General features: G+C 39.9%; 1 protein-coding gene across 1 annotated transcript; it reads right to left on the reverse strand.

The window, feature by feature from the left end:
* Positions 1–564: 564 nt before the first annotated feature.
* gpd2 (glycerol-3-phosphate dehydrogenase 2 (mitochondrial)) lies at positions 565–25682 on the reverse strand. The gene is made up of 17 exons (XM_079263656.1): positions 25607–25682; positions 20987–21093; positions 16538–16709; positions 16228–16352; positions 16047–16144; positions 15794–15957; positions 10354–10518; positions 10132–10276; positions 9496–9689; positions 9281–9415; positions 9024–9199; positions 7096–7227; positions 6855–7013; positions 6506–6618; positions 6303–6381; positions 6116–6214; positions 565–3513 (listed from the first exon to the last, which is right to left on the reverse strand). Exons 2-17 carry the CDS (start codon positions 21086–21088, stop codon positions 3388–3390), a joined length of 2184 nt encoding a protein of 727 aa, XP_079119782.1. The 5' UTR covers positions 21089–21093; positions 25607–25682; the 3' UTR covers positions 565–3387.
* Between the last annotated feature and the right edge of the window lie 1011 nt (positions 25683–26693).

Raw genomic sequence — 26693 nt, forward strand, 5'->3', positions numbered from 1 at the left:
TTTTTTTTCATGCATTCATAATTTTCAGTCGTTAAACAAAACTTAATGTCAAAAGCTTCTAAAAAAAAAAAAATACATTTCAGCCATTGTGCAAACAATTTATCTTAAAGTGTATGGAGAGGTTTTATTTTAGATATATCAGTACTAGAAAGTTATCGCCTATAGTATTTTTACAATTTCTAACAAAGATCTCTATGGAAACCACATAAATGCTGCTTTCAGGGAAGGAAGAATCTATGTGACATATGTGCTTAATTCTTTTTTATTCCTATTTTTCTTCACAAGCAAAGTTTTTAACTCTTACTTTTTTTTTTTTTTTTTTTTTAATATCTGTCTACTGTTAAAATTAGATTAAAAAAATTAAATATGTTACACGTGCAAACATGCAAGAAATATGTATAAAAATACCCCCAAAACAAGAAACTACACGAGTTATTTACCCAAAATACCAAAGTTAGGAAGGAAACAGAATATGATAAATGAAATCCTAAAAAAGGACAAAAGTAATGTACGACCAGTTTAAACATATTTCTTTATGTAATAAATGTTATACATTATGTTGACATTTTGATGAACATGAGAAGCTTTGTGGGAAATGTTGAGTGTCATGTTGAAGGCACATCAAGGCACATTTTATACATTCTTACAACAAAGTGAATTTTCAATTGTGTACAAAACAAGTTATTACACCATTAAAAATGTTGCATAAACAATAAAAGAGCAGCAAGCATGCAGGTTTACAAACCAGTGCGCCATTACACTGGCTCGATGAGCATCAGTACAAATTTCAGATCTCTGCACTCAACGACAAGCACAGAAATAAACACTTTCATTTACAAAACTAAGCTTGTAGCATGCTTTTCTACACGTTATAAAATCTGTAAGACAACTATGCTATTTTTCCCTTTTGTAATATATTTAAATGACAGATCAAGTAAAATAGAAACAGCTGCAGTAAAATAAAGGAATAAATAATCAATAAAAAATTACTGTAAGCAAATTAGAGATGCTAAAGCTGGAAACCTTGTAAACGTCAGAAGGAACTGCAGCTTGCAGGCAGTGCAATAGTCAGAATAAAACACGGTAGAGGGGATAACCTAAAGTCTGCAGGAGTGTTTGAAATGCCCTTAAAGTCTTTAGTGCTTGTAAAACAAATCTCATGTTAAGTTAAATCCTTTCAGGTCCTTGTTTACTCAGATTGATTTGAATTCTTGCCTGCAGGCGGCATCAATGAAATCAATTAGAGATGTCCGATATTATCGACATAATATTATAGTCCAATATCAACATTAAAATGTGATATCGGAAATGATCGGTGTTGGCTTTTACTTTTTTATGAGACATTTACAGAACATGCATTGATTACATATTAACTTCTTGAGCTACGTCTCCTCTAACTCTAAATGACAAAATGCTAGAAATTTCATGTATGTTTTTGAAATATTTGTGTTTGTTTGGCACAACTCACTTTAAAAATATCAGTATTGGTTTATATCTTCATTTGAAATTAAAAGTTGGAAAAAAAAAATCAGTATATTGGATATCAGTTTAAAAAAAAAAAAGCCAATATCAAATGCCCCTAAAATCCATGTATCAATGTTTAAATGCAACCTGGACTGTGAAGGTTTAAATACAACTGTTGGCTAATTTAAAACTACGAAGCATCGATCAGTGGGAGAATACGGAAAAATATTTTTGAAGATTTGATATTGAACTGGCCTGATAGAAACAAAGATGTCGCATGGAGTTCGCCAAGGCTCTGTATCAGACACCCTACTGTTTAGCATCTACATGCTCCCACAGGCGCGGATCACTTCAGTAACTGGATGTGCCAAAATTTTGTCCTCCATTAAATAAAGTTAAATCTGAAATTGTTGAATATGGATCACCTAAAGAATGATTCCCAGTTATAAAAAATAACGGATTAAGCCAAAAATCTTGGTTTCATTTTGGACTCTGACTTAAATTTTAACAGCATTTACCAAATCATCAATTTACCTCCTGAAGAATGTGTCTGGAATTAAAGGACCGATGGATGTTAATTTTTCTTTTTCATTCTGGAAACTATAAATTGATTGCCAGGAGGCTTTATGGACAACTTGCCTTAAAGTTGTAACAAACTGTTTTAAGGTCAATTTCATCAACATGAAAAGACTCGTATTCATCTATATATTGAATAAATATTTATTCATTCCCTGAGCCGGGTTCTGCTGGAGGTTTTTCTTCCTGTTAAAAGGGAGCTTTTTCCTTCCCACTGTCGCCTTATGCAGCTCAAGATGGAGGATTGGATCGAAGTCCTGATTCAATACAATCAGTTGGTTTATATTAGCTAAGCTATTCATAAATTGGCTTGAATCGATGCGTTTGTAAAGTGCCCTGAGACAACTTTGTTGTGAAGTGGTGCTATGCAAATAAAACTAAATTAAATTGAATTTATACACAGCAAATGTGCATAATAGAGCTGATGGCTTGTTGGGTTTGTCTGTGTAAAGTTGAGAGGAAAGCATCACTTTTTGTTTTAACTGTAATGACCCACTTATAAGTTAAAAAAAACAAGAAAAGGGGAAGAAAAACTCCACCAACATCCACCTTAAATTAAAATAAGAGAGAAAAAGGAAAACAAAGCAGTTAAATAACATAACAGATCCACTTTAACCCTCAGCCTCTAATATGCATGTTTTAGCTGAGATGGCACATTCATGTTTTACATACTGTAAGTCGCATATTTTAAATAAAGACAGAACTACATCCAAAAAGGTGACGTGCTTCCATTCAATTTCAGTGTAATATGAGCTTCAAGCAGCAGCTACAAACCTTTTACACTCTACAACGCCACCCATTCATTGTCTTAACGGCTTAGTCCAAGTAAAGGTTGCAGAAAGCTGGAGCCTTTCCCAGCAATCACTGGGCGAGAGGCAGGGTGCAGCCTGGACAGGTCACCAGTCTCTACAATTCCAGTATTAAAAAAAAGTTTTAATGCTGATTATTTTCAGCCAACAGTAGTTTTAACAAACAATTTCTTACCAAAAAACATTCAGGTTGTTAGGATTTTATGAATACATAAAATAAAGAATAAATCTCTGTTGATCTCTGAATATTTAAACATCAGTGTTTATCGTGTTAAAAAGGAGTGTTTAACTACAAAGATGATGTCATACTGGTTTGTTTTAAAGACTGTACAAAACATTTCCAGCTGTCAGAGGCACCAGATGCTGACAGTCATTCAATCATTTAATACTCTCTCACCCACAACATACAGAGAGGTGTGTTTTATTTGGCCAAATTCACCCTGCTTTGTGCTTGAATATTGTATTGTCATTCAAATAGATCCATTTGCATACTTTTTTTTTATCTTAAGGGATGCTGTTGGTTTTGTCAGCATCAGCTTTAGACTCCACCTCCACTTCGGTCCACCGTCACTGGTCCTCTCTGCTCCAGCGTCTCCTCGGCTGTTTTCATGAGAATGGCCAGGCGGCTGTCTGAAACTTGTCCTTTCTTCACGGCGCTCATCAGCTGCAGAGAAGAAGACCGATATCAGGAGTGTATGACTAATGTCTCGGTCTCAAGATTAAAAAGGTAAAAAGAAACATTCTTTAGTGTTAAGATGGGATTATTTGGTAGAAAACCAGCAGACTATGAAACAATGAATGTGTCTGGTCTGCCAGGTCTCACCACTGTTTTTTTAAAGTTAACCATAGCTTCCTGTTGGACTGACTGGGAAAATAGGGTGGAAATCTCTGGACAAGCTCTGAATTAGTTTGAATCCGACCATATTTTCGGGGCCATAAAAGTCTTTTATTTTCTCCAAAATAGACAGAATGCCTTATTATGCGGTGCGCCTTATGTGTACACCGGGTTCCAAAATATATAAATTAGAGCTGTGACGACATGCTTTTGTCCCGATTTGATTCCGATTTTTTGGGTGCTGATTCGATTTAAATTGCGATTCTCACAATTCTTTGATATTGCAGATTTTTGTCGATTAAAAACAAAATAAATCTATAAAACTTTTTTTTCCTTGTCATTTTTCTTCATTTCAATGAGGAAAAAACAACACAGTAGCGAGACCATCATTCTGCTGCTATAATGCCCCAGAAGACAAATAAAAAGATCAACAAAAAAAGACAATAAAAATGACAAAATTTTATAATGCATTCATTTTATTTATATGAAAAAAAAAGTTTTTTTTAAACAAAAAAAAAAAAATCATTTTAAAATTGTGGGGGAAAAAAAATCCAGATTTCTGATTTTTCTATTTGATTTTCCCACCTCTAATATAAATGTTGTTGTGTGACTTTGATGAGCGCTCCGCTTGTCTGACAGAGGGAAGTATGAGAACGTTAAAGGGAGAAGTGTGGGCGTGAAATAGCACCCGTAACTGAGACTGTGCCTTTTAATTGTTTCCAACTAGTAACAACAGGTTTACCCAAGAGGAGCTCCCCAAGGCTTTGTTTTGGGCCCCAGTTGTTCAACATCTACATGCTCCCACTAGCTTGGATTACAGAAGCAACCAAATAAAACCTTTATTGCTTTATTGCTTGGATGCGCTGAAATTTTCATCAGCTACATAAACAGATTAGAAACGGTTGTCTTTGGAGTCAAAGATGAAAATCTGAGGAGCAGAGCTCAGCTGCAGTCAGAAATGTTAAAAACAGCTCAAGCTGCTGCTCATGCACTCACAGATAAGACTGTAGTGATTACAGCAAACTGGGTTGCCCTCTGTATGAAATGTGTTATATAAATACACTGACCTGCTGTAGGCATTTTGACATGTGTCCTTTACAAAAAGTGGAATAAAATTTATGATTGATGAAAGTTTAGTTAAATATCTAGACTAATCAATTACAATCTTTAAATATTTTTTAGGACCAATTTTAACATAAATTACATTGTTGAGAATTCAAGTTGTTTCTGATAAATGATGCAAATTCCCCCTTTTGCTGTTCATATAGACTCAACCTTTCAGATGTTTCGTGCCGGAACAGACCATTCCAGTTTACCACTGTGGAGAAAATGGCAATATTCCAATAAAAAGTCATAGAACTGCTTAAATATGTACCGTATTTTCGCAGCTATAAGGCGCAGAGTGCCTTATAATGCGGTGCACCTTATGTGTGTACTGAGTTTCAAAATCTATAAATAATGTTGTGTGACTTTGATGAACGCTTCGCTTGACTGACTTGCTGCTCATATAGATAAAAGGCGGACGTAACAGAGGGCAGCATGAGAACGTGAAAGGGGGAAGTGTGCGCGTGAAAGAAGACGCTAAAGGCATGCCCTCAGTAAATATATTGTGCCAGTTTGTGAATCATGCCAAACAGCATCGGTGTGGCTAATGACCCTTTATTAAAATGGCACCAGCTTACGAAGCACAGTTCAAACTGCAAGCTATCACTTACGTGGGCAAACATGGGAATCGAGCAGCCGGGAAAGAATTCAAGATGAGCCGCTGTGAAGAACCAAGCGCGGCAAATGAAGCGATGGATGACAGATGGCGAACACAGTTTTGAGGCGAGTTACGTGACAATTTGTGAATGGATGCCTGGGCTGACGTGTCTGCTAACACTGTTGTTCGAGCTTTCGCAAAAGCCGCATCGTGAGGAGCCGCATGGCAACGAGACTGACTGACAACGATGAGCGGGAACCCGGCGTGTTCGATGGAGAACTAGCTCAGCTGGTCATTTCGGACACAGAAGATGAGGACTTTGATGGATTTGTGAATGAGGTTTGATCAAAAAACAACATTAAAACATTGCTAAATTCTTCAATAACTCAGTTTTCTTCCGCTGCCTTTTTAAAACACAAACAAGCATGTTTTTAGCTAGAGTACCGGTATGTTTTACCATGCGGTACATCCGGTGCACCTTATTTGTGTTAAATACAGAAATAGCACCAGTAACTTAGACTGCGCCTTTTAATACGGTGCGCCTTATGGTCGTGAAAATACGGTAGGAATCCTTTTACTTTTCATGTAGACAGTAAATAAAGCCTGATGCATGAACACATGGACACTGAGGCCACTTAAAATATTTATGTGCTGATTATAAATGGCCTGAAGCACTAACGACGACGTACTGTTGACCACAGCGCTCCCTGCCGCCCCCGTGCTGCTTACCTGCAGGAACTCATCAATCTCAACTTGTCCGTTCTTGTTGAGGTCCACCTCATTAAGGATTTCATGGAGGGCATTTTCATCAATTTGGACATTGATGCTCTGCAGACCAGAAAAACAAGACTTGGAATCAATGACTTGTAATGAGGGTTAGTGTGGGGAGATGGAAGATGGACGCAGAGACACCCACCTCTAAAACCCGCTGGACGTCTACGGTGGTGATGAAGCCTTTACTTTCTTTGTCAAACTTATGGAAACGCTTCTTGTACCTGTTGAACACATGAAGTTATTCCTCTTTCCGCTACTTTTACAGCATTAATAAAAAACAAAAAGTGCATTTTTTCAGCAGCCTGAAAGTAGAAAATCATAAAAAATAATTCCTTAATAAGTTACCTGACTACTTCCTGGTAGTCCAAATTGATCTCCGACGTCTTGGTGAGCTGCTCAGATCGAGACCTGTAGCCCATCTCGTGGTATAAAAACTTCTTGGCTGCTTCGAGCTCCTCCTGGATTTCACATCAGAGAGACATCTGAGAGCATGCCCTGCAGCAGCGCTGATGTGTGCACGGCTGCAGTGGACTTACAGCCAGCTACACACATTTACTTTCACTTTCCTCGATGAAATCGTGACATAACTCTGTACACAGACGGTGAAAGAGTCGCTGTGTACTTCAGAGATCCACCAGATCAAAACATTCTGTGAAACTAGGAGCAAATTTAAGAAAAGTCAGCTGAACGGTACCGTTCGCTTCTCCTGACTCCAGTCCAGCTCTTTGCCCATGATGTGAACGATGCGTGGGAGGGCTTCGTCCGCTGCCTGCACGTTGAGGAAACCCAGCCGTGTTCGCCGGGCGATGACGTCTATTGCAGTGCAGGCGTACTCCTTGATTGCGTACTGGATCTGCGGATGATTACACACTCTTAACACACTCCTCGCGGACACCGTTGGACTGGTAACCAGCAGCTTTGGCTTCCCAGTTTACCTCAGCTTCAATGTACGGGAATTCAGACACCAGCCTCTTCCCTACGATGGGCCACCTTTGCCCGGTGACCTTGGCCATTTTGGCCACGTCAAACGCCTTCCCGCCGTAGGTTGCAGCGAGGTGCTGAGCAACCTGCGACACATGAGGATATAAAAAATTCTGAATGTGGAAAAAGTTGGTTTTAATTTACCTTCTATGGCTGATATAATGGGAAAAGTAGCTTTTTTTAAAAAAAATTAAACATCCTGTAACATCAATACATGTGTATATATTATAATTATATGGTGACATGTGATAACAATAAAGCATTTATTTACTGATTTACACATCATCCCAGCTTTTTATGTAGTTGAACTGTTTCTTTAAAGTTGTTTTAAAAAGCCAACAACCACACGATCCAGCTTAACAAATACATATTTCTATACAGTCACTCAGCTGCTTCCACGGGTCAGAAATGCAGATGTTAATTTCTCCTCTCTGTAGATGAAAAATAAACGATGGCGCAGCCTTATCAATGAGCTTTCCCGTGTTTTCACACCACATGAGGCTATTTGCTATTCAGACGATTGGCTTGCCGATCATGTGAAAGGGCAAACGCCGTCCAAATATCAACAGTGACCTTTTAGGAGTGTTGGCGAGAACGCCGGAGATGCTGCGGAAGCCTCTAATGAGGACTAAGTTTACTGTAGATGCTCGGCGCCGGAGCTCTTCTTCCTCATCAAACCGTGTTCTGCTGTGTTTAATGAAAAGGAACTGCTAATTATTGGGAAGTCGCTGTGGAGCAGACGCGAGTCGATGTGCCCTTACTTTACATCATTGATGAATCGGACAACAGTGACTGCGTTTCAACCTGAGTCCAGGCTTTTGTGGAGCAGAAATGTCAGTTTTGTAACAGCGGCGGCTTTAATGTCAGCTCCACTGCTGCTGCTGGAGGAACAGAGACGAGTCTTACTGAGCTGCTTTTCAAGTCTGTAGGAAGACAGACGTCCATAAGTGTCCATTATTTAGTTAATAATGAGTTTTAATCTACTTTATTTTTCTTCTATTTCCTTGTTTTCTTCCTCTTCTATTAGTGCATCTATCTTCAGAGTTGACTACAGTTGTGCTCATATTTATTCATTAAAGAAGGAAAAAATCAGCTGCCTGTAAAATAAGCTGAAATTGACTAAAGTAATAATAAATAAAAATTTTAGGAAAATCATGACATTATTTTCTAATTCTGGTTCAATATAAATATTTTTTAAAAAGCAAACAAATTAGATAATTTATTACATATAACATCACTCATAAACTAATATTTAGTTGAAGAATGCTTTAATGTTTCCGCTCCAGTCAGGTGTTTTCTGTTCCTCTGTCAGACTTCTGCACCTGTTGACAGGTATTTTGTCCCACTGTTCAACAGAAAAGTCTCTAATTTATCCAGCTTGTTTTTTTTTCTTTCTTCAACTTAATTAAATGAAAAAACAGTGTCTTATATAACTAAACTATATTTTTGCAAATTTTTAGTTATTGCTCCTTTTTTAAGTCTCCAGTTATTTGAGTGACTGTTGTAAATTCAGCCTTTTCTTTAATGAAAGGGGATGAAGACATATGAGGACAACTGTAAATGTAATCCGAGTCACTTCCTTCAGGAAAGAAGCAAAACAGACTGTTCCTGTAGCTTACAGTGATCTGAATAGAAACATGTTTCATGTGTTAGACGGTAGAACTTTGTTTTTGTAGCACTTAGATTGACCCAATAGTCAAACTGAAGCTGTAACAGCTGGTTTGGGTACGTTGGGTGATGAGGATCAGCCGAACACATCCCTACATAGGCAGCACCACATCTGTATGCTGCTCAGCGCTGGAATCAGCACGATGATCTGTGTTTTCATAAACATGTATACTAGCATGTATAGTTGCTTAGCAACAGGTTTATCATCGGTGACCTCATTCTCCAGGCCGTAGTCCTGCACCAGGCGGATGTAGAGAGTTGGCGTCCAGCCTTTTGCTCCCTCCAGCATCAGCCCCACCGTCCTGCAGGGCTCGGCGGTGAGGCCGTGGGCTTTGACGGCGGCGTCCAGAGTCTCCTCGGCCATGGACCTGTAGGTCGTCCACTTCCCGCCTTAACACAAAGAGCCGCAGCATGAGAAGCAGACGGAGAACCACTAAATGATCCTGATGTTCAGACAGAAGCAGAGCTGACCAGCGATGGTGACCAGCCCGCTGCTGCTGATGCTGACGATGTGGTTCCTGCAGATAGACTGAGTGTTTTTGGAGTTGGGGTCGGTCACCAGGGGGCGGATGCCGCTCCATGCCGCCAGCACGTCTCCTCTACGAACTGCAAACCAAACAATGAAGTCGTCTTTTATTTTCATCTAGTTGCCATGAATGTGGATGATGAACTAGAGCATCCCAGACCTTCTACATCAGGGCTGAGGTAGTTGCGGACTTCATTCAGGATGAAGTTGATGTCATCCTCCCCTGGAATTGGGTGGGCTGTCACACTGGTGGGGCTGTCAGTGGTCCCGGCTATGGTCATCTTCTCCCAGGGCAGGAAGAAGATGACGCGACCGTCGCTGGTGGCCGGATCGAGGAGGCCCATGTTGTCAGGGCTGAAACAGGCGGACAACGGGGTTAACGGGAAACGGTGGGAAAAGCATGAGAGAGAAACGCTGATATGGAGGAGGAGGATGAGGAGGAGGCGGGGGGTTGTGGGGGCAGATAGCGGGCAAGAAGAAGACTAGAGAGGAGGAGGAGGAGGAAAATTAGGTGGTTGGCATTTGTGTTCAAAGGGCTCCCACTCCCTCGGGTTTCACTCAATAAGCTTAGCTGAACTTTAAAACCTCCGACTTCAACAAAACCACTCCGCTGCTCTGCTGTATCTTAACCCGAGAAGATTGTCCCGCATTGTGAGCGAAGGTCAGATCGTGCTTTAGCTAGCTTAGAATTTACACACAGAAATAAGAAAACCGCAGTGAAAGCAGCCGAGTTAATGCGTAGGAAATATCAGACAAATGGGTGGTTTTAAAGCAGAAACTGATGGTTGGAAAGTACCTGTAGTAACCTGGGATGACGATGTGAACGCCTGCGCTGGGCTGGCAGATGTTCAGGGACTCCTGGTTGTCCATCTTCCTCAGAGAGTCGGTGAAGGGTCCGGTGGCATTGATGACACATTTGGCCTTCACGTCGAATTCCTGCCCTGAAGAAAAGGATCTGATTTCATGAACGTCACCAGACTGGACTTTAAAGCTCCTTCTTTCCACTCGCTTCTCTCACCTGTGATGCCGTCCCTGCAGCGGGCGCCGCACACCTTCTCCTCGCCGGTTTGAGGGTCTTTTGTCTTTAACAGGTGGACCACCTCGGTGTAGTTGGCGACGGCGGCGCCGTAGCGGGCGGCGGAGAGGGCGATGGCCAGGTTCATCCGGGCGTCATTGTGCTGCCCTGAGGAAGACAGAGAAGAAGAAAATACGTATTTCTGACAAGCAGAGGAGGAGAATAAACAGCAATAAAGTCATTTTTTTTTTACTGATGTTTGGAAAAACCCACATGAAGGAGATCAGCTGAGACTTCATAAAACGTAGCGTTTTCCGTGTTTGTGTTCATTTCACGATGAAACAGCAATAAATAGTTGACAGGTTCGCTCCGGCACAGCCAGAAGTTAAAAACGTCATTTATTCTGAAGAGAACATAAACAGTAGAGCACACATAGCAGCAAAGCATTTTCTTTGTTTATATCATTTAGAGGTGGAAAATTCAATCGAAAAATTGAAAATCTGGATTTTTTTGTTTCACAATTTCAAAATACACTTTTTTGTTAAAATATCGATTTTTTTTCAATTAAAATGAATCCACTATAAAATTTTTGTGATTTTTTATTGTTTCTATGGATCTTTTTACTTGTCTTCTTGGTTATTACAGCAGCAGAATGATATTCTGGCTGAAATCCAGAAAATTAACTTGCCAATAAAAAGTTTCATAATTTCTTTTTGTTTTTAAACTACAAAATTCAGCAATATCAAACAATTTTGAGGATCGCAATTTAAACTGAATCGGCACCCAAAAAAGATCGGAATCAAATCGAATCGGGAGAAAAGCGTATCGTCACAGCCCTAATATCATTTCTACTTATTTTTTAAAAATAGTCTGACTCATGGTTCAGTAGCATTAAACTTTTATAATGATCCATTTTTAATGTTTTTCTGTCCACATTTGTCAGAATAAAAGTGTTTCACCCACATCTAACAGCTTCTATAAGTCTGATAGCTGCTATAATCTGGTTCATTCACTTAGAATTAGGGTGAATTTTTAAGAAGTTATCAGGCCACAGTAAAACTGGAAATCATCGTTTTACTATTTAAAATCTGTAACTTAGGAGGTTTAATAACAGCGCTATGGAAGTTAACATTTAAGCATTTCTTAGCACAAATAAAGGTCATAAGAAATGTTTTTTTTCCACATTTTAGTTGTGGTTTGCATCATTTTAGAGCCTAGAAAGAAAGAAAAAGCTGTTCCCAGTTTTGTTCCAATAAGCTTCCATCCTCTATGTTTGAAGATTATTCATATAAAATAGAGCTGCACAATATATAGTCATGACATGTCCACATGTGCAATAGTCACATCGCACAAACTGCACTGTAGGAAGCAAAGTAGCTCAGCGTGTCCATCTGTCTGTCTACAACCTGTAGATGTGGATGAGGAACCCGTCCTTTTTGCTCCAATGAGGGCAGACAGAAACAAAACATAACAGAATGAAACATTTACTCTGGACTTAGATCCATTAAACAAGCAATAAAAGATAATAGTATGAATAACTCTTAAATACAGACAAAAATCATACTTGTAAAAAAAAAAAAAAAGAAGAAGAAAAAAAACTAAAGCAGAGAACCATCAGGAGCACCAACATGAAAACAATTAGAGAAAAGCAGTAATGACATCAACTATGGACCATGGTGACTGGATGGACCCACAAAGCCCCTACCAAGCCTGAGTCACCAGCAGGAACAAGGTCCCACAAGGCCAAAAAGCACCAGTTTGCCTGACAGAGGACCCATCTGACACCAAAGAGGACTGGGCCTCCCCAGACAACCAACCACCATAGACCAGCGTCTGCCCAAAGGCTCCAAATCCCAAAATACACCCAGCAGATGACATGCTGGCTACTTGCAGACTGCTTTTATAAGCGTAGCTTGACTTCCTCAACTTGAGCGTTTCAGGTCTGCTCCTGCTCTGTAAATCATAGAGCTGCACGAAATCCTGCAGAAATAAATCAGGTGTCCTGAAACTTGCAGAAAGTCTCCTCAATCTGATTATGTTTAGAAGACGTAATAAAAATGCAGCCGGTTACATTTGTATAGTTTTATGGACACTCCTTTCCTTTGATCATATCACGTGTAAACAGCAGACTTTTCTCTATTTCAGGTCTTCTTCTGCTGTTTCCTCCATCAAACCATGTCTAAATGAGTTCTTGATTTATTAGAAATTCTCATCTGAAAGCCACAAAAATCTCCTCCTGGAGTTGTGTGGAGGTGCTGCTGGATCGTGCTTTTGTAGTTTGTAATAACCAAACATCAACACCTCCCACGCCACAGCGACGCTCATTTCTTACCTTTTAACAGATTCTACTATGAAAACAAAACGCTGAACGCTAAAATGTTATCTGAAATAGTTTGGTGTGAAGGAAGAGATCTGATGGTGGATGTTAAAGCAGGAGCAGCTACTGGTGTATGAACAGCAGATAAACAAACCACATTTTAAAGGCATCAAATGCAGCAGCTGAATCAGTGGAAGGGGATTAGAAGAGGCCAACACATTTACTGTCCAGAGAGAAAAGGAGTCTCTGCTGTTGTCGGTGGCAAAAGGAACTGAGGTGGTGGGTGGGGGGGGGAGGGAGGGAGGGAGGGAGGGAGGGGCGGCTGCTGCTCAGCCACTACGACCGACGGCGACGCTTCTCTGTGCCGCTGGGAGAGAAGGTCAGATTTCTAAATGTCACGGCGTGATTGTTCCAGACGGAATAATTGGAGAAAAGACGCCCCCATTTCTTTGCCATCCTGTACCCCCCCCCCCCCCCCCCGCCACCCTCAAGAGCAGATGATGGAAAGGGGGAGGTGGGGCTGAAACCAAACATGTGCAGCCAGAAAACGCTCCTTCCCAGCAGCTGGAGAGCAGCGTTTCCTCCTGCAGCAGGTCTTCATCCTGGTTCTGAGGGAAGAATCAGGAAAGTCATCTGAGTGTCATTTCTGTTGCTAATCAAGCTCTAAAAAGACTTGTTTCATTTTTTTTTTTACAACAAAAAGCAAGTGGAAGTGTGTGCTGAAGACCACCTGCTGCAACGTTTCCAGTAGCAGGAAAGAAAGGAGGCCTCCAGCATGAAACTTCCCCACATTCAGCTGGACACTCAGCACATGTTTGCTCTTCCTCTTTACAAACAGGGAACACGTAGCGTTTCCTGCCGGCGGGGGGGGGGTCCTACCAGCCTGTCAAGCCTCTTTGTTCAGCGCCGGTGGAGATGAGAGAAACCTCGTGCGTGACAGCAGGTCTGAGTGGAGGATCCTTTAATGTACTTTTTAGCCTTAATGATGCTGTTTCTACATAGTGTCTGGAAATTTCAATGTTTTTAACCAAACCCAAAGTGCAGGTATGAAACTGTAGGATGTCATTTTATCAGGTTGCAGTTTTCAGTGAAACTAGAGGACAGGTGTATAAAAAGCTACAGAATTAATAAGGAAAGAGTCAGTAGATCTGAGAGACAATATTCACCTCTGTGTGAACTAAAAGTAGGAACATTTTCCTGTAAAACCAAGAACACTGAACAGATTTATGCTTTTCAAATTTCAGGTAATGATTTACAAATCCATGTTTGAGTTTGCGATACTGCCTCGAAACCATTTTTGTCTCTTTAAAAGTAGCAGAAAGACATCAAGGACAAACGAAACATTTCCAGCCAGAAAAACTGAGGCAGCGTGATTAAAAACAAGCTTTCTGCAGTCATAAGAGAAAGTGCTGTTAATGTCTACAAGAGTCTAAGATGTACTTTCACCTAAATAATTTCATGTTTCTAAGGTGAAAGTAATGAAAAGTCTTTGGAAAAAAAAAAACCAAAAGCAGTCGTGGACAGGATTTCCATTAAACTTTCTATTAAGCAGTTTTGTTGGACTGACTTCATTTACATGAGTTCAATGATCCATTTTGTAATCATATAGTTTTATTAGTGTAAAATTAGTTGGACTGACTTTGTTGAAATGAACTGGAGACAAATAATAGGACATTAGTTGCAAAGAAATCATTTTAAACTGGACCAACCAAAATATTCAAACTGGCTCAAGTGGCCGTAAATAAGCTAAATCATTATTAATAAATTAGTTTTGATCCAAATATCTTTGGTTGAAACAGAAATACGTATTATTAATATTAAAATCAAACAAAAACATCATGAGGAAATCATTTTCATAATTCCTTTTTATTCATCTAAAGACTAAAGACGGATCTAATGGAGGAAATGCAGGTAAATTTTATTGTATTGCAATTTCCCTCTGGGATGAATAAAGTGTCTCCCCTCTCCATTCATTCATTCATTCGTTCGTTCGTTCGTTCATTCATTCATTCATTCATTCGTTCGTTCATTCATTCGTTCATTCATTCGTTCATTCATTCGTTCATTCATTCGTTCATTCATTCGTTCATTCATTCGTTCATTCATTCGTTCATTCATTCGTTCATTCATTCGTTCATTCATTCGTTCATTCATTCGTTCAGGTGAATGCAATGAAACGTATTTAATTGCAGCAAAAGTGACGACTGACACTGCAAGTGATATATCATACTAATATGTATGCATCAGTATTATTGTTACACTGGATTTATTTTGGCTCAAAATGATGAAACAAGAAGCTCCACTTCAGAATCAGCACCTTTATCTGCTTCATTTTCACCGCTATCATCACATCGCCTACATTCTTCCTTCTGTCCACTTTCATTAATTCAATGTCATCTGAAAGAGTCTAATGTTAAGTTTTTCTGTTAAAATATTGTACTTTGGATTATTTTTAGCCTTACAATATTTATGAGGGGTGGAAAAATCGAATTGAAAAATCGAAAATCAGAATTTTTTGCTTCACAATCTTAAAATTTTTTTTTTTTTTTTAAATTGATCTTTTTTTTTCAAATAAATAAAAATAAACCATTATGAAATTTTGGCTATTTCTAATGTTTTAATTGATCTTTTTACTCGTCTTCTTGGGCATTATAGCAACAGAATGATTGTTTAGCTTCTCTGTTGTTTTTTCCTCATTGAAATCAAGAAAAAAGACGAGCAAAAGAAAAAAAAAAAGTATACTTTTTTTTTTCTACAAAAAAAAAAAAAAAAAATCGATTTAAATCAAATCAGCACCCAGAAAAATCTAATCGAGTCAGGACACAAGAACATCGTCACAGTCCTAATATCTACGCCCTCACATTTGTCTGGTTGGAAGCAGCTGCTTCTGTTTATAAACGGTGAGCTGCAGGTTAAAACGCTGCGCTCATCTTATGAACACCCCAGTTAGCATCGAGCTACCACAGGCTAACTGATGTCATACTCTGCTGCAGGAGAGGAAACACTGGGAAAGGGCAAAGCCGACTCATCTGTCTTTTTTTCATGTTTACATAAAATAAAGAGATGAAGACCAAACGCTCCGCTGTGGCGCCGTGTTTAGCTCAGCGAATCGGAGTCGTGACTCACCATCGTAGTAGACGATGGCTCCCACCAGCTTGTCCTTCTTCAGCATGGGGAAGAGCTCCAGAGCCTTGGTTTTGCTGAGGACGTAGCTGCTCTTCAGGCACTGGATCCCAGCCACCAAGTCATACATCTTGATCCCAGCCCAGTAGTAAGGCAGCTGCCACCATCTTTTTAAAAAAAAAAAAAAAAAAGACAATCATCAAAATCAACATGAACTTGTTCGGATCAACTCACGCCGTCTGATTCTGACACGTACTTGTAAACAGGAAGCATGATGGGTAACGGCGCAGACAGGTGAGGCGCAATCTCCAGCAGGTTGGCTCGCTCGTGCAGAGCTTCTTTCACCATCATGTACTGGTTTATAAAAACAGGAGACGAGAATGAGACGACGACGTCGGGGCGGGGCAACACAGCGAGAGGACGGACGGCAGAACAACCTGCTCGTAGTCAAATTGCATGATGGCTTTCTGGAGGTAGCGCACTCCACCGTGGATGAGCTTGGTGCTCCGGCTGCTGGTGCCTGAGGAGAAGTCGTTCCTCTCGACAAGAGCAGTTTTCAGATCTGCAGAACAGAACGACAGGATTGTCAGTGTGACACAGGAAACCCCGGAAAGCTGATTTTTACTTGAGAGTGTTAAAAACGAGGCGAAAAAGTTCATAAAAGCTTTGTTTATTAAAGGTGGAGATGTGATATGTACTGATAGAGGTGTAATAAATGAATGAAAACTAAGAGAGTTGGTATCTCACTGCGTGTGACAGCGTCTAAGGCACATCCTGCACCCGTAGCTCCTCCTCCAACAACCAGCACGTCAAACTCCTCGGTGCTTCTCAGCGCCTCCAGCTGGTCTTTCCGGGACGGAAGCTCGTCTGCGTAGGGAACCTTCAGCTCTGCTTCTGCTGCCACGCGAGCTAATCGAGTCTGGATGTGATGCACGCAGTCAGACGTTAGAAAAAACACACCGCGCAGGAGACGTCACGCCTTACAGAGTCTGTTGCGTTCCATACGTTGTGCAGAAAAGTCGGAGCCGATGTGGGAAGAACAGAAAAAGTAGAGAAAATGTAGCAACACTTTCCTTGAAGAGCACTTTGAAACATGATAAGCACGCTGCAAGCACGTTAATATTGCATTTAATCACCTGATAAATGACATGACAGAATGCATAATGATGAGAGATCATCCTCATACATGATGGATCAGCTGAGATAACTCAGAGCTGCTTGCTTGGGAGTTTTACAACAGCAGAATTAAACTGTTCAGAAGGAAAAATTATTATTGTTCATTTAGTTCTAAACGTTGAACTGCGTGCTGCGAAACATTTCCAGTCACTGTTCGTTCTGCTCATCAGATTTAAGAAATTTCTGATCACGTTGCTCTTTTCTAATTGATTTTGGGGTTTTGCACGATGGGTGTAAGAGGGGCACTGACTATAAAGACCCTCTTCTAGCCGTTTCCAAAAACCATTGAAAGTCCATGGCTTGTTTCTATGTTCTTCACTGAATCTTTTCAGCGTTACAGGAAAGAGATATACAAAAAATAAAGGTGCTCTTTATGAGTAAATATCCCTAACATGGTCAAAGACTAGTGTGTTCTCTGGGCTCCACAGTGGGTTTTATGTCAAGTTTCATGTCAATCACTGATTTTTATTAAAGAACTTTGTCTTAATAGAAGCATAATGGTGACAAGCCCTCACAGGTCCGAACCATAACACTACCACTGCCGTGTTTCAAAGCTTTTCTTGATTTAATGGGAGTTGTTGTGCATGTGACACAAACAGACTGAACAAAGTGATCAGGAAGGCTGGCTCTGTCATCGGCTGCAGACAGGACACTCTTAAAGCCGTAGTGGAGAGGAGGACTCTCACCAAGCTGCTGACTAACCTGGATCACCCTGACCAGCCTCTCCAGCCTGTACTGGTCAGACAGCTCGCTGTCCGTTACAGGAAACCATTCCTGCCCACCTCAATGAGACTGTTCAATGCTTCTTCCTTGTGTCTTACATCAGTGTTTTTCAACCACCGTGCCGTGAGAGATCACCAGGTGTGCCCTGAGAAATGACCCAAATTCACCCAATTGGTCTAAAAAGCAGCTCTGTCTTCATCCAAACAGGCCTCAGTGAAATATAATAAAATTTCTTCTTCTTGTGTTTATCTGACTTCTGTTCAAGAGGCTTTGATGAGATGGACTTTGTATTAATAATATGGACTTTTTTTTTTTTTTTAAAGTAAAACCTTTTATTTTGGTGCGCCTTGGGATTTTTAGGTGAAAACTATACCTTGGCTCTAAAAAGGTTGAAAAACATTGTCTTAGATAACATCATGAAAGTTACCAATGTTATTTATCTCCTCCACTTTTTTATTTTATACTGTTCGGTTGTTGTACAAGGAAGCTGCAACTACTATTTTTCCCAAGTTGGGATTAACAAAGTACTTCTATTCTATGTACAGGTGCAGCATGGAAGGTATGCAGTCCTTTAGAAACACGTGTTGGGTGTCATGCTTTCCTAATATCACGCAGTCCTATTAGTGACCTGAAGAAAATCTTGTTTACACATTTTTGCAGTGCAGTCCAGTCAACGGCTGAACGTTATGCATGTCTAATTAGCCTCTTCTTTTCATTCCAAGACGTATTTTTTTAATAAGAACGAGCTTCTTTGAAGCTATTCTGACTGGAAAGTGAGATGTTACTGTGCTTATCACGTCTCGCATACCATTTAGAGTCCAAGTGAAGTGTTGCTACGGAAAAGAGAAACATTTTCCCGGTGAAATTAGTAGAAGGAATCAGTGTTACTTTCTGCCTGCTGCATCATGCTCCTCACCGTCACAAAAACCACCAAATTAAACTCATCCCAGTCTTTGAGCATCACAGCATTTGATTGGCAAATCAATTAATCTAAAGAAATGCTCACAACTACAGTAGAAAAAAAAAAGAAACGCCGCTTCCCTCCTGATATGAAGACGAGGAATTTCACTTCTAATGAAATATTTATTCAGGTTTCTATTTAGCGGCTCAAGCTAAATGATTGCATCAAGCCGCTTTGAGGCCACCGCTGCATTTGACTTGCAAATAACAGCGGGCGTTTGCAATTTAGGTCTGCGCCCACAAACAAGGCGATGATATAATCATTGTCTATTTTTGATGATGCTCGCAGACAAACACCGGCACAGAATTAACGTGCCGCTGTAATCAAGTTAAGTCAGAGAAGGGCACGGTGAGGCCCGTTGCTAATAGCCAATAGGCCGAGGTCTTGAAAGCTTCCTCAAGCCGCGTACCCTTGCTTAAAGAGACAAGACGGACATTCATCTCATCAGCAGTGCAATTACTGGGATTAGAGGCATGCATGATTACAAACTATTGTGAGAATGATTATATTTCATCAGGGCCGACTTCTTGCTTACCAGTCCAGGCTTGGTTGGGAGGATGACGACGAGTGAAACCATTACCCCACCAGGACACAAAACATAGTTCACATTAGGTTGTGCAATCAAATAAAGTCTGGCATGTACTTGAGTTGTGCGGTATGGCTAAAATAAGCTGACATCAGGTCAGAGCAAACACAGCTGCTGGTCCACTTCAGCAGCAGCAAGGCTGAAGGGTTATTTATGTTCTCATGAGGAGGGACTGACGGTGGTTTTACAGGCCAGCAGCGTTCCCAGCATGACCAGTCAGAAGACAAGACTGTGACATCAGGACTTACCATTTATCCTTTGCCTTTTTTTTTTTTTCCCTTTCTTTTCTTGTTTCTTCATTTTTTTTTTCTATCATTTATCTGTGCTGTCAACAGCTACAATAAAAACCAGCTATTCAAGAACAGGATGACCTGTTTTCTTACTGGAAAAAGTTTCATGTTTGACAAAAAAAAGTCTGGAAAAAAAAAGTCAGATAGTTGAGCCATTTGCAAACCAAAAGCTTGCATGCTAATAGAATTTAAAAAAAAAAAAAAAAAACAAAAAAAAAAAAAAAAAAAACAACATTAATACTAAACTGAATCATTTAAAGTTCAATTAAAAAAAAATAAATAAAAAAACATAATAGAAATGTCCATACATTTCCTATAACCACTTTACTCCTGAATTTACTTATGCAAAAATAAATAAATAAAATAAAAAAATAAAAATAAAACTTTACATGACTAAAATAAGCGCGCGAAAACAAAAAGACAAATAAACTACAATTAAATATCAGATAAATTAATGAAAATAACTAAATAATACTAAAATAAATACATAAATACAAATAAATTTATAAAAGTAAACAAACTTTTTAAGTCAATCCAATAAAAACGACTAAAATTGAAAAAAGATTGGATGTGGTTTGTTGAAAATTTATAACATTAGCTGTCAAAGAGTTAAACCCTTGTGGTCCAAAAGAAGGAAGAAGGCAGAAATAAGAACTTTTACTTTTTTCTGTTCATTTATGAAAACAGTGTTACTACAGATGCATATTTAATATATATCACACAATATATAAAACTAAATAAAAATACCTGCACACATACACAACAAGTGATTCAGTCCAACATTCGTTTCCTGCTGAATCTGACGTCATCTTGTGATTGGTAATAAAATCCTTTCATCTTGAAAGGAATATCTTTTCCAATATTTTTTTAAAACTCTGATAATTATCAAATAGGTCAATAATACCAAAGTGTGTGTTTGTCAACTGACTTGTAAAGTTGTCTTATTTTAGCTCATTTATTTAACTTAAATACACACTGGTTAATACACACTGGGATTGATGACGTGTAGAAGGAAGGTTTTGTTTGCAGATAATCTCTTTAGCATCAAGTATAAACTGAGTATAAAGACTCAAATCTACACATTTAACCCTCAGAAAGAACATAAGAGGAGTATCATACACAGTGGAGGGACAAGAAGGGCTCATAACTCTACATGTTGACCGTATCAGTGTTTCTGTGCAGCAGGATGCAGTGCTGCCATGATCATATATAACCAGCCAGTAAAATAACCAAGAGACATCATGAAGCACGCCTTAGAAGGAACAAAGACATTCCATAATCTAGATAGGACATGCCCTGAAAGGCAAGCCCTCCCTGCTCTGAAACACTCTGAAAGGCGTGCCGTTCTGAAGAAGCAGATCAACAAACGCTGACGATTACAAGTGTTGTTGAATCTTTATACCCTGAAAATCTGACAACGGAAAACGAGCATCTGATTATAAAACACGACGTGTGCTTACCTGCATCTTTTTGTACTCCATGAGTTGTGACAGGCCGAACGCCGCGGCGACCGCCCCACCTCCTATGATGGCGGTCCGTTGCATGGTTTTCCTGAACGCCATCAGCCCTACGGAGACAATTAACACAGTTTTTCCTCAGCAAATAAAACAACAGATTATCTGATTCTGAGTTAATTATGTATCAACTAAAGGAAGCTACTGCCTATTTGTCTGCTTTGCTCTAAAACACACTAAACTAGAAAAGCACTCGGAGAGCAGACACCTCCGCCAAGCACCATATTAAAGAATCCTCGAAAAAGTTCCTGGATCCAAACGGTGATCCAGATCACCACCAAAATGAAATCAGTTCTTCCTTTTCACATTTACAAGTCCTAAAAATTTCATTAAAATCCGTCCATAACTTTTTGAGTTATGTTGAACACAAACAAACAAACAGATAAACACCTGCATAAACAACCTCCTTGGCGGTGGTGATGACACCGACACCAAGATTACAATCCGTATCCACTGATGTCAGAATGACTATCTTTTTCTTCTTTATTGCAGAGGGTATGGGGGTTTTAGCATACTTATGAAACTGTTTATTCAAAAATGAACATAACAGCAGAAAATGAGTCTTCATGATGTCTTCAAGTGGAATAATGAGCCTGGTTTTCAAACTTTGATCCACATGATTTTAAAGCAGATCCGAAACAAATAGAAAGTCAATTTACTAACATTTCTGGTCAATATTAAAGTTGTCTCCACGACTACATAACTTTCCCATGCATTGGTAATGCCTGCCACGACTTAATTGTATCGTTCCACGCAGTAGTAATACGTAGCCACAAGTATGTTTGTTTTTTTTATTAATCAATGTCACCAGACGGGCTCCGTACAATACGTTACATCGTGCTTTAATAACGCACATCAAAAGCCTCGCACATAAACATAACAGATGTCCTTACCAGCTGCCGCTTCAGTAACCTTGCAGGTACCTGCTGCACAGTTACACTTCTCGGCCACTATGAAACCTGTCATTTATTTACACCTGTGGATCCATCAGAACCAACAAATAGCACCGGTTCCGCCATGAACCGCCATTCACAGCTTTAAAAAAGTTCCTGGATCCAAACGGTGATCCGGATCAGCACCAAAATGAAACCAGTTCTTCCTTTTTCACATTTCCAACAACCCCTAAAAATTTCATGAAAATCCATCAATAACTTTTTGAGTTATGTTGAACACAAACAGATAAGGAGGTAATTAAAAAGGGACAAAAAGCACCAAGTTATTTATTTAATATTAAAGTTATCTAATAATACATCTGAGGTAGTGTAAGAGGAAAAATGTTCCTGCTGCTGTGCTACAATCAGAAACAAAGGGTTACCCTGCCCACTTTTTCAATGTGAAACAACCTTCCCTCTCTTCCAGATGCTACATAAACCCTGAAAGCTTCTGGATCTTTCTGAGCTTCACTGTCCTGTATCAAGCTGCAGAAGTAAAACGTGATCTTCTATAACAATTAAAAAGTTCTCTGAATACAATGTGTAGCAACCGTGTAACAAGTGGCCGCAGCACAGAAAAACTCATCTGTCTTCCTTAACCATTCATAGGCCGATGAATTACCTGGAAATTAGAAATTTTAACCTAAAATTGTCCTTCTGGTATGTACCAATACCTCCATTCTGTTGTTACATGAACAAAAAGTTTCATGCTGAATATGAAAGAAAATGAAGTGATCAAAAATAGTCACTTGCCCCATAAACACATTATAGTCATGTGTCATCATTTAACAGCTGTTTCAGATACAGTTCCCATATTTTCATAATGATCTGACCCCTAATGAGCAACTTGAGCCTCAACTCCCACCAAGGCAGCCCTTAAAAGTATTTGCATATCTACTGTGCTGTAATGCAGTTTAAATATTCAGACAGCAGCACACACTGGGTTAGGTTGGACTCTATGTTAATAAAACACTGCTGCAGACGCCTCAAATGTCAATGACTAGTCTAGAAAAACTAATAACTTTTTACAAAAGGCTTCCTGTGTCACTCAGCCTGACACCACATTGCATTGCAGCCATTTTTTTACTGAATGGTGAAAATTGTTTTCATTTTAAGTCAGCAGAGGAGGGTGCCATGTCAAACAATATATGTTAGCTTGAAATTAAACATAATAATTGTGCATAAAAATGTGCAATAAAAAGTTTATCTAAACATTAGGTTTCAATGTGCTTTTGGGAATATGATGACAGATTTATACTTTAAGGTTGCCGTGTAATTTTACTAGACAATACAGATGCTCACACATGAACTTAGATATTGATGTTAATGTTAATTTTTACCCAAAAGCTGGAACAATTGACAAACTGAAAGCTTAAAGTTTTTACCTCTCAGTTGTGTCTGTTTGCTGACTTTCTACGCTTTATGTCAGAGAAAATTATTCCAACCTGTATTTTATGACTTTATTTAATCAAAACAAATAATATCACCTTGAATTAACATATTTTAAACACTCAACAAAGGGACTGCTTGAGGAGAAACAGTAAAAAGAAAAAGAAAAAGAAAAAAAAAGTAACCCTAAATATATTTTTTGTTAAAAACAACAAATGAAGGAGCTGGAAAAATCTGCTGCATTACTTCATAGGACAATAACTTGTAGGCTCCACTCTCAGAAGCTCCTCAAACATGTGGAAGAATGTCCACTAGTCTGATGGGGCTAAAACCTTATGACTATGACCAACGTAGCAGCTGCCCCCACTCCATGAACACTATTCCCATGGTGAAGCACGGTGACGGCAGTATCATGGTGTTGGGAAAGCTTTCATTAGCAGAAACTGGAAAATGGATCAGATTGGAGGGAATCATACATGCTGCTAAGGCAACACTTGAGGGGTTTAAGGCAAGTAGCAACCTCTAGCGGTTAAAAGTGAAGCCTATAAAACTGCAGTTCCCTCTTCATCCACTAGGGGCTCCAAAACAGAGCAAATCCCCATAGACTCCCATGTTAAAAAGATCAACTTCACAGCAGAAACAAACATGTTTACAGCCTGGTTCAAAAATCCTTTTTAGGTTTAATAGGTCAGGTTTACCTTCATGACAACTGTAAGGGGAGTGATTTTTTTTTCTAACTCGCTCGTTTAAAAGTAATTTAATCTCAAACTTCAGCAGATTTGGGGGGGCGTGTCCTTTTGATTGACAGGTACCCGATCTCCCGCTTCAAGTAAGAAGAACGTAGAACAACTTTAGCCGGTTAACAGCGTGACTTAGCTTTAGCCCGCTTACCCCCGTTAGCTGGTTAGCTCCCATTATCTCGGGGATAGCTCGGTTAGCTTTTAGCTACAGAAAGCTTGTAGTTCGCTCGATCAAAGGTCAAAGGTCAGGTCTATTCAGATGAGATTCTGTGTCAGATGTAAAGATTCCTGTAAACCAGGAGAACCTGTAGAAACTTTGAGCTGGAGCAGCTTGTTTTTGAAGAAAACCCCCGGTGGACTGATGTGCCGTTCTAAGAGACATACAGCTGTCGCCTCATTGCTGCAAAGGTTGGCTCTAAAAAGTGTTGTTCTTGATTTTTTTTCATTTGGTCATTGTAGAATATTTTGGATCATCGAGGTTGAGAACTACTGCTTTTTATAACATAGATAACAGTAAGCCCATTTCACATTTTTAAACAATACTGCTTATCCTGCTCTGTGTAATTTCCTAAAAAAAAATAAACCTCCAAATGGACAAAAACACACAGAAGTGAGGCCTTCACACTTCAGGAAGCAGTAAGGCAGCTTTACATCAGCGTGTTCATCACTCAGTATGAGTCAGCAGAGGAGGGTGCTTCCCTGCTGAGCCACATGGCCAATTCCCTTTCCATTTTAGCCATTTCTCAAATAAAATTTCCAGATTCAAACCGGGATCTGTGTTTTAGGAAAAGACCTGCGTTTGTTTTCACCATCTTGTGCAAGTATACACCATTATATCATATTGTTATAGTCAAGGCCGGATTATCCAATGGGCATTATGGACGCGGGCTCAGGGGCCCATACCCACCTGGAGCCCATGTGGGGCCCACATAGGACAAACACCAGCAGTTTGAACATGAAACAAAATGTACATAAAGCCAGATAATTACACCATAGAGTCTTGTGTATTGCTATTGGTACCATTGGCTGAGAGGTGTTAGAAATGTCGTTTCAGTGTGTCATTCACACTTTTACAATGTTGCGGTGAGGAAAGGGGGCCCCTGGAACATTCTGGGCCCAGGGGCCTGTGTACTTTTGATCCGGTCCTGGTTATAGTGGTCAAACAAGAGGAAGTCCATGTTGTGGTTTATAGTGGCCGCACTGTCAACCAGTGAGCCTGGTGTTGAAAGTAGTGACCAGTGAAGAATAAACTGGGTTATAAAAAGATATGAGAAGCTAATAGGCCATTTTTTGTTAAATTAATAACTTAGCTATCTGAGTCCTTGCATGTAATCGTTAAACTTGCCGTAATTAGAAAATTACAACAGTGTCAGTGTCTGTCACCAGCAAACAAACTCGCAGATGTTGCTCCGCTTTCTGCCAGGCAACACGGGCTTAACGAATAGTTACACCGAGTAAAACATGACTTAAAAGCACCCTGTGACACAATTAATGTTCCCACTTACAGGTTTTCTTGCTTTCTGGGTGAATGAAAGTCGCTCGGGACGATGCAAGGCGGCAACTGAGGGCATCGGCTGTTGTCCGAACCTGCGCCTACAGCCTGAACCAGGAAACCAAGTGAACGTCTTTAGCGACGTCCCTGGGAACCAATCACAATGCAGAGCTCAGACAGAATTGTCCAATGACGTTTGAGGTGGGGCGTTCCCAAGTGTTGACGTAAGATTAGTCAAGGAAGGAATGTGTTACTCTGATCTTCCTCCTCCTCCTCCTCTTCCTCATGCGGGATAATAAAGTACAGATGAGAAGCACCGCCAGCTGTCGTTTTCCTCGGTGTTTCATCACAGGAGGCATGCACAGAAAAGGAAATCCCTCTGTATACAGTCAGGATTACAGTTTAAATTATTTTCTGGCGTTAGGCTAAATGTTTTAAACCCTCCTCATGTTTAAACCACCCACAAGTGTGATTAATTGTTCACACAGATAACTAAATAGGTCGTAGGGCAAAGGCTAAGTGAGGGGCCATATGTTCAGACAAGACAGTCAAATGCAAACATTCACAAAGTGTTGCAAAATTACTGCAAAAACACACCTAAAAAAAGGGCAAAAAGTAGGCAATAAAAACATATATAACAAAACAGCATTTCAGTTTTTCTGGCAATACATAAACAATCTAAACATTTAGGAGACACAAATAGGCTAACTTATAAAAAGAAAAAAAAAAAACAGTCTTGAACCGTAGGGAGGGGCCACTTTTACGTGTCTGCGCCCAGATCTCCACTGTTTCGTCATCAATCCGTCGCTAAAATGTGACGCCGACTGAAAGAATTTGTGACACAGTTTCCTCTCGGCATGGTCTGCTTTCTGCGTCCACACCAGCCAACAAAGCACTCCACCACACACACAGAGCCAGACACAAGGCACCACCCCCTGAAGCCTGTGCGTAATGGGGTTTGGCACAAGAGCGCGCACCGGGTAAACAAAAGCACATTGTCAGTGTCATTGGCGGTCAGTCTACATGCCGACAGTGGGAGAAGTGAGCAGCCGTTTCCATTCCTCTCTCCAGGCAGAGGGAAGACCTTCTGCGTTGCAACT

This window comes from Telmatherina bonti, assembly GCF_933228915.1.
Source record: "Telmatherina bonti genome assembly, chromosome: 24".
In the NCBI taxonomy this organism is placed as follows: Eukaryota; Metazoa; Chordata; class Actinopteri; order Atheriniformes; family Telmatherinidae; genus Telmatherina; species Telmatherina bonti.

Coding starts and splice junctions, on each gene's coding strand:
- gpd2 (XM_079263656.1), bottom strand. CDS start 21,088: ATGGCGTTCAGGAAAACCATGCAACGGACCGCCATCATAGGAGGTGGG. Junction 16,710..20,986: donor TGGAGTACAAAAAGATGCAG/GTAAGCACACGT, acceptor CATCACATCCAG/ACTCGATTAGCTCGCGTGGC. Junction 15,958..16,046: donor ATCATGCTTCCTGTTTACAA/GTACGTGTCAGA, acceptor TTTTTTAAAAAG/ATGGTGGCAGCTGCCTTACT.